General features: G+C 36.6%; 1 protein-coding gene across 1 annotated transcript; it reads left to right on the forward strand.

Moving 5' to 3' along the window:
* Window positions 1–1365: 1365 nt before the first annotated feature.
* On the forward strand, window positions 1366–8263 carry LOC149840045 (WAT1-related protein At1g43650-like). The gene is made up of 7 exons (XM_090003016.1): window positions 1366–1569; window positions 3251–3313; window positions 4136–4252; window positions 4421–4658; window positions 6405–6563; window positions 6664–6815; window positions 7970–8263. The coding sequence occupies exons 1-7, from the start codon at window positions 1385–1387 to the stop codon at window positions 8202–8204; spliced, it is 1149 nt and encodes a 382-aa protein (XP_089859142.1). The 5' UTR covers window positions 1366–1384; the 3' UTR covers window positions 8205–8263.
* The last annotated feature ends 317 nt before the right edge of the window (window positions 8264–8580 follow it).

Consider the following 8580-nt stretch of genomic DNA (forward strand, 5'->3'; position numbering starts at 1 on the left):
TCGAGATTTTGAAATGGTAAAATATTAAATAAAAGGAAAAAAAGTATAATTAAAAGAAAAAGTTAGATCAGTTACCTATAATTAATGTTGTAAGCTGTGTCCGAGTCAGGCGGCCTTCTTTTTTGTTTGCTTGATTTGTTAACCTCAAAATGCTGAATAATAGCTCAAACAAAAATTTGGCCCAACCCGTCACAAGACTTGATGGATGCATTCACTTGGTGTCTCATTTATACTCTCAAGCAATGTTGTTAGTATCGGTATCGGCCCTGAATCCGCCTAAAAATAATTAAAAAATATTTTGTGTCAATCAGAACATAACACGTATTAAAACTATTAAAATAATATAAAAAAATAAATTTTAATTATTTTTTATATTTATTAAAAATAACCTATTCAGGTTAGTATCATATTGATTTTGTGATGATACCATGGCGTCAACCGGTCAGGTTTGGTTCGTATTCAAGTGGTACCAAACTTGAACCCGTTTTTCAGGTATGGTATCAGGTTTGGACCCGAGTCTAATCGGGTCAACTATAAGAAAAACCATACTCAGATCCGATAAGAACTAAATGAACCAAACCCGGTCAAACCATATTTTTTATCCATTTTACATTGAAGAATTGCAGATCTTAATCGGAACTCGGCTTGGGTCCAGGTCTGGTATAAAATTTTACAAGGTATACCCAGGTTTATGTATTAATCGGACCTTTGAGTTCAGACCTGGGTCTTAATCGGGTCTTATTATTTATCACCATACCCGGCCCGTTGACACCCTATATGTATTCAGGCCGATACTGACAACATTATCTCAAGTCCACCCACCCACGAAGGCCAATCTGTCGTTTACTTCACAACTTGGCTCAATTATTGTCACTAATTTGGACCAACACGGCCGCCCCGGTTGACTGCCCTTCCGATAACCTTTAGAGTACACGCACTAAAGAATATGTTAACCCACGTAGATCTAGCGAATGCCTGCCACGTGTATTACTATATGACAGGTGATGGGTAGTGGGGCCCATAGATCAGTGAATACGAACAAGTGCTAGCGTCTTCCGGGCTCGCATGAGCTTTGTCCGGAGAAGAGAGTTTAAGTGGGCTAACTCATCCAAGATTTGAAAGAATGAGAGGGTGCAGCAGCTGAAAAAGAAGTTTCAGCAGTATAGAAAGTGACAGGAAATAGATTCAGACCGGAAACAGTTATCAATCCAAATCTACATCTTCTAGAATCTGTCGTCACCTTTATAATACGTAGTAGGTAGAGGATCTGTTTCTCTCTTGCCTTCTTCTTGTGTACCATTCATATTCTTTATTTAATTGAAATGCTCCAGTCTCTAGGTGTATAAGAGAGCACTACAGAGTTTCCATTGTTTCTGTCAGCAGCATGGTGAGGTGGGTTGAGAGACACCGGCCCGCCCTAAGCATGGTGGCTGTTCAGGTGTTTATTTCCGGGATGTTGTTGCTTTCCAAGGTCATCCTGGACAAGGGGATCTTCGTCTTCTCCTTCTTGACGTACCGGCACTTGGTTGCGGCTGCAATTGTCTCTCCATTCGCCTACTTCCTTGAGTGGTAAAGAAACACTTGATCCAGAGAAATTTTGATTGAGTTCGCGAAATTCAATTTTTGCTTTAGTTTGGATTGGCTGGAGTTTGGATTCTGATCTTAACCAAGCACACAACTTGTTTTCTTTTGTTTTCATTTGTTACATGGAATCTGTTTCTTAGAAATTTTCAAATATTTACGAGTTTATCCAGGCAATAAGCGGGAGTTCATAAGTCCTGAACTTTGTAGAGAAACCCTGTCATGTGTGCTGGATAGCCAAGTGCAGGAGTTTGATGCCCTGGGAAATGAAATTCATTGGAAACACAAGTCAAAAGTGCGTTTGAATTCACTGTTTACTGCGTATAAAACGTAAAAGGGTAATGGGGCCTAAATAAATTCATGAAATGCAGTTACCATTTCTGTAGATGGTATATTAGAGTCCCCCTGCGTAAGCTTAAGCTTGGCAACTCCCTGTGGTCGAGAGGTAATCCCTCTGAGTTTTAGGCTGACATGGACAGAGACTGTAGTACTGCAGGCAGGCTGAGCCAGTACGGCTAGGTCTCTGCGCCTGGGGCGGTTTCTTCAAGTAAAAAAAAAAGATGGTATACTAGAGTACAATGGTGAGGACCTACTTTGTGTCTTTGATTTTAGGAATTCAACGGAAAATGGGGGAAGTGGATTTGTTATGGAAGTTTGGTTTTTGTGGAACTGTGCAGGATTAGATTCCTGGAATTGAATTCTTAGAATTCTAGTTACATTATTTGGATTAGTTTACTGAATATGGAATTGGAATCTGATTCTGTTGTTTGTATTCACTTATGTAAAGTGGAATTTAATTCCAAGCTTGGCAACAATGGAGTTTATGGCCTAACATACGCTCAAAAGTTGATGGCCACTACATGTAGCAACCAGTTAATGTTGCCATAAGTGCACCATGTGGGGCATTGTAGGATATTACAGTAAAATGATAAAGGGGAGTAACCTCAAGATCATTTGAAAATGATTCAGGTGTATCGAAGAGCAATGTGGAACAATTGGCTACTTATATTGGAATTTGATGATTTTTCCACCGTTAACCTATGTTGAGGGCAGCACATACTAGATCTGAATAAAGTTAACATGGATTGATATTTGCCATATATTATCTGAGACAAATATCTAGAAATGGCTAGGAGTCATTACACAAAAGCACAACATAAAGTGTTGTGTTTTCATAAATAATGATATAACATGATCAACATGTACATGAACGTTTGAATACATACAAACAAAGATTCATCCTCATTGCTACAAAATCTGCAACCTATTGAACCATATTATGTAGTGACATAGTTTACATGCGGCGTGGTAAACTTTGGAGAGAGAGAGGGAGACCATTGGGTTTGTGTTTTATTGAAAAAAAATGGGAACGCAATTCTCTAGAATTGCAATCCCTTGTTCAATCTGAGAATCCAATTATCGAGAATTGACAGGAAAGCGAATCCTATTCCACTACTACAAAGAGAAACCAAACAAAGGAATGTAGAATTGTGGGGAATTGGATTCTAATTCTCCACAATTCCACGAATCCAAACAGGACTCGGCTAGAATCCTTTTGCTTGGTTTGCTTAATGAAACTAGACTAGCTTCTTCAAGGTTTAATCCATGGTTCATTTTATGTTATGGCTTTTGCTACCAACTTTATTCACACTCATCCTCTTTCTTGCAGGAAACAACGGCCAAAATTGACACTCTTAGCCTTGTGTTGGATTTTTGTATGCGCTGCATTCGGGTAAGACTGTTCAACAATTTTGAAAAATTATACAAGGCTGCCCAATTTATCAGTTATTTACAAAAACCCACTGCCATTTTAACCCTTGCAGCCTTGCCGTATGGTTTATCTTTGTTTCAAAGAAACTCTTGGTTGGAGTTTGTTTAGTTAAACAAAATGAATAAAATACCCCCAAACTTGTTTAGAAACAAACACAATATTGGCTATTTTATGAACAACAGATTAAAAGAAGTTGTAATTTCATACCTTAGGCAGATTTTTGAAATGCGTGAAAGAAAAAAAGCAGGTAGCAGAATGTAATGACCAAAATTTCAAGCTGATAAGTTTGGTGGCTTTTTAGACTTTACTCAAATCGCATCCCCCTTTAGAGGTGTTTAGTTGTACTCACTTTTGCAGAAAAATGGATTCAGTTTGAAGGTTGCACTGCACTCATATGCAATTTTCGAGTTTATTGTTGTTTTCTGGATAAGTTGGTGCATCCAAAGGTCCCCGAATATTTTTTGAGAGAGAAGTATATTGATATTAGTATAGCAGTACAGCAGAGAAAAAAACAGAGTTTCACGTTGGGGGTCCTGGGAGTGATGAGGTATCACACACCCTATCCCACAAAATCTGCTACCAACAAGTACAAAAAAAATACAGTAAACAGCGAATAAAACCAAACTTACAGATCCTAAGGCCGCCCATCTGCGGTCCCCAAATAACAAAAGCAATACCATCAACAGGGTGTTACCATAATGTCACCTGTACTTTCATTACTTTTCTTTTCATCAGATATCTGATATTTAATTTTTGCACCTTAAACCTTTTTTTTTTTTTTAGGATTACCATGGGAATAGGTTTGTACTACTATGGGATCTTCTACACTTCAGCTACATTTGCAGCCAACTTCCTGAACACTGTCCCCATTGTGACATTCATTATTGTTGCAGTTCTGAGGTAATATTCACTAATTTCTTTGCGCACTTTACAAAGCATGTGCTATACGTAAATTTCAGTAATCTAGCTTCTAATCCAAGAAATCTTTTATTTTCCTAATAAAGAATTTAAGCTCTTGTGAGTTGTTAATATAGCATAATGCAAATAACAATGTTTGTGACAATTCAGAATAGAGAAGGTAGGCCTAAGGACTAGAGCAGGAAGAGTGAAAGTGGCAGGTACCATTCTCTGTGTAGGAGGAGCAACAATTATTACATTATACAAAGGATCATCTTTAAAGTTATTGCCCTCTCTTTGGCATCATCATGAAGCATCTGGAATCCATTCACAAAGAGTCGATTGGACTAGAGGATCGTTGATGTTACTTGGCAGCAGCGTGGCCGATGCATTATGGTACATTGCTCAGGTACATGCTTATACAGAGGTTAAAAAAGGTTGTCAGACTAAGAAACGGAAGCAGAACACAATATGAGAAGCGAGACATTTTAAAATTTATAGGAAGGGAGGAGCAAAATATCAATTTGAAAGTGAAACATGAACAAAAAAAAAAATCCAATATGAGAACCAAATAAGAATCAAACAAGAAGAAGATAAAAACTAAAATAAAACTGATTACTCTTATATTTCATAAAATTTGAATAAAAATTAAATTTATGTTAAAATCTAACAGTGATGGTTACCAGTTTAGAGAAAGAACATGAGAAGTGAGTGAAAGTGTGATAGAAAACACATAGAAAACATGAAAAGAAAGGTGAGAAAAGCATATAGAGAAGCATGAATGATACATGTGGGAAGCATAAAAGAAGCATGAAAAAATTGAGATTCTCATAAAGTTTCGTAAGTGAGGAGTATCGTGCTTCCAAAATGAGTTTTCGGGAAGTGTGCTTCCCATCTACCGAAGAAGGGTAACTCTGGGTTCAATAGTCTTTGAGGCAAAGTTGGGTATACTCCTTGGTAAGCAAGGAGGACCTCAAGAGTTTTACCAACTGGAGGCCACCCAGTGTGCTGTTAGTGATGGTGAGTTTTTCCTTTGAATTATCCAAACAAAAAAATCTGAGTCACATTAGGACCCATTTGGGCTAGGACCATGCAAAAGATTATAGTTCTTAGTATTTCTTGCTTTGAACATGACCTGCCACACATTAGCAGGCTACGGTTGGTAAGATGCTTATGGTCAACAGAGAGTACATTTGGTTTTAACCTTTCAGCAGGGAACACTCCCATGGGTTACTGTGGTCATCTTATATGAGGTGACAAACTACATTGGCCCCTAGCTAGGAAGGCGGTGCCCTTGTGAGGGCAACATGTGGATGTGTTTATCATTGTTTATTTTACTAAAAAAACTGTCTTAGATCAAAATGATTTAACAAAGACATTTGATTTTTTTTATCAAGTTTTAATGTGATATAAATTGCTAGTTTTTTGTCTAAAAAACACATCTGAGTGGATAAATACCTTACCTAATCTAATGCATGTTTTCTGCTTAGTAAACAATGATAAGCACATCCATAGATTCAAATTAAGCAAAAAATGCATCCACCTATGATTTTTTGCAAGGTCCTGGTTGTGTCCCAATGAAGGTTCTCTCTCTTTCTCTCATATGCTTGTGTGTGATTGTGCATGCCAAAAGGGGTGAAAAAACTGAAGAGAAAGATTAAAACCTGTACCATCTTAAAACACTAAAAAAAAAAATTTATTTGGTTCTAATAAAAGGGGGAGGGAGACTTAATTTATGTATTTTTTTTAACTCTGAATGTCCTTAGCAGCAGGGCCCTCCTGTTTCTTGTTGTTTTAGGTTTGAACATGCTTCATGTTTTGCATGCCCCAAGAATTTCTTAAAATCATTGCAGCTATGACAGGATCCCCATACTTAAATTAGGATTTATATTTGCTACTATCAATTGTAGCTATAATCGAGTTGAAATCTCAGGATTTTAGTCATTTTGACTCTGCAATCCAAAAGTCGGTTCCCACTAAATAAAACATGTAAATTGCATCTATGGTATTAGATGTGAGAAAAAAAAGAAGGGTTTCACCACTTTTGTAAAGTCGATTGTATTTACAATCAGATATAATCCCATTAAATGAATGGGGTAATTGTCACTGTTGAACTTATTATTATTAATGTTATTGTTTTTTTATACAATAACAGGTTAAACTGCTAGAAGTATATCCTGCAAAATATTCAGCAACAGCATTAACATGCTGGATGGGAAGTTTGCAATCAATTGTGATTGGGTTTGCCATGAAAAGTGACTTGTCAGCTTGGAAGTTGGGCCTGGACTTGCAACTACTTACAATAATCTATTCAGTATGAAAAATAACTTGTGAAAATCTTATAAAATTTTGCATGATTATGTAAATGAAAATATTTAAATGCATGAAAATTAAAAATGCTTGTATTTGTGTAGGGTATATTGACATCTGGAGCAACCTTTTGTTTGATAACATGGTGCATTAGCAAGCGAGGTCCAATTTATGTTACCATGTTCAGCCCTCTTGTGCTTGTTCTCGTGAGCATTTCGGAGTCCCTCTTTCTAGGTGAAAGGCTTTATATTGGAAGGTTAGTCGATTATTTTTTTTGGCGCACAGGTGTGTCTGTAGCTTTCAGAGGTGGGCCACGTAAGGTAGGGTGGTCGTGGGGCGCCACCCGGGAGGGTTCCTCATCAAAAAAAAAATCTCTTTTTCTCCTTCCTATTTTAGTTTTGGGGTTTTCAGCAAATTAGTCCTTTCCTTGTGGTGGATTTGCAAAATTGTCTTTGTCTAATGCGATCTTACAGATTTGTTATTTTTGTTTTCTTTAACTCTTGTGAAGTCATCTTTGAGATTGAGAGTTATCACAACCTCCTAACTTCATTTAAGAGTTTTCAGCGATCTTGCAAAATGGTCATGGTGTTTTTAGTGAGAGAAAATAAGGTGATCTGCTAAATCACTTTAAGGAAAATGATTTGGCATCCTCACCATCCACAAATTGCATAAAAACCGTGGGGTCCTCATGGGATGAAGCAATGGACGGTGAAGATGTCAAATCACTTTCTTTAAGTGATTTGATGGATCACCTGATCCGCTCGCTAAAAACTCTTAAATGACCATTTTACCTTCATTAAAGGACCTTTTTGCAAAACATCAATAAGTTACATTCATTGAATTGAAGGTTATAAGGGATGAATAGTCATTTTATATAGCTCTCAAACCATAGTTAATTTAACACCTTTTTAACAGGACTTCTTTGCACTAACATCGAATAAGGTAGGGATGGTTTATAAAAAGGGATAAGGTAAGGATGTTCTTGCAAATCACCGATAAGAAAAGGACTATTTTGCAAAAAAATCTTTTGTTTAAGATAATAGAACAAAATACTTGCAATGCTAATTTGCCATAAGGTAAAACTTTTTCTAAGGTTCGTGATGAAGGCCATGGATTATCAAAAGGACTAACCATTATAAAATATGGTTGGGAGACATTCAAACAATGGTAAATTATGGACTTCAAATACCTTTTAAAACTCAAGAGCAACAAAGACTTTTACTTCAAAAAAACTGAGGGATCCTGGGTTGGAATCCATGGGGCTATCCTCCTACCCAAAAATAAATAAATTTAAGATTTTTCTTTGGATAGATAGTGAACTAAAATGTTTTAGGTTTACATTTTATATTTATTTTGCAACCTGAAATGTTTATGTTTTTAATATAAAACTGCATTGGATAATGCTTGTAGTATATTGGGTTCCACCCTCATAATAGGAGGATTGTATGCATTCCTTTGGGGAAAGAACAAAGAAACAACCCTTCAAGCAACTCCTAAAAATGAGCAGAAAGGTGCAGATCGGAATTCCCAATCCTTCACAGTTGTCATTTCTCCAACATCAGGCAAAGAAAATCATGAGGAACCCAAGCATGAACATGTTTTAGGAATCAAAGACAGGGACTTAACTAAAGAAGATATCTTGTGATGGAGCCTTGTACTGCAAAAAGGACTAATATAAATAGTTCTCATTGTTACAGCCTACAACTTCAGTTTTAACTTCTCTCTCTCTCTCTCTCTCTCTCTCTCTCTCTCTCTCTCTCTCTCTCTATATATATATATATATATATATATATATATATATATATATATATATATATATATATATATATATATATGTGTGTGTGTGTGTGTGTGTGGGGGGGGGGGGGGGGGGGGGGGGGGGGCACTATCACTATCCTACAAAAGCCTCATTCTATTTTCTCTTTCATGAAACCAACCTTACATATGTGATCTATGTGTTTTGTTTTGCTAGAATGGCTTTTGAATCATCCAATTATGACTTTTTATAATCCTTCAAAAAT

This window comes from Nuphar pumila, chromosome 4 (assembly GCF_984573655.1).
Source record: "Nuphar pumila chromosome 4, dmNupPumi1.hap1.1, whole genome shotgun sequence".
Classification (NCBI taxonomy): Eukaryota; Viridiplantae; Streptophyta; class Magnoliopsida; order Nymphaeales; family Nymphaeaceae; genus Nuphar; species Nuphar pumila.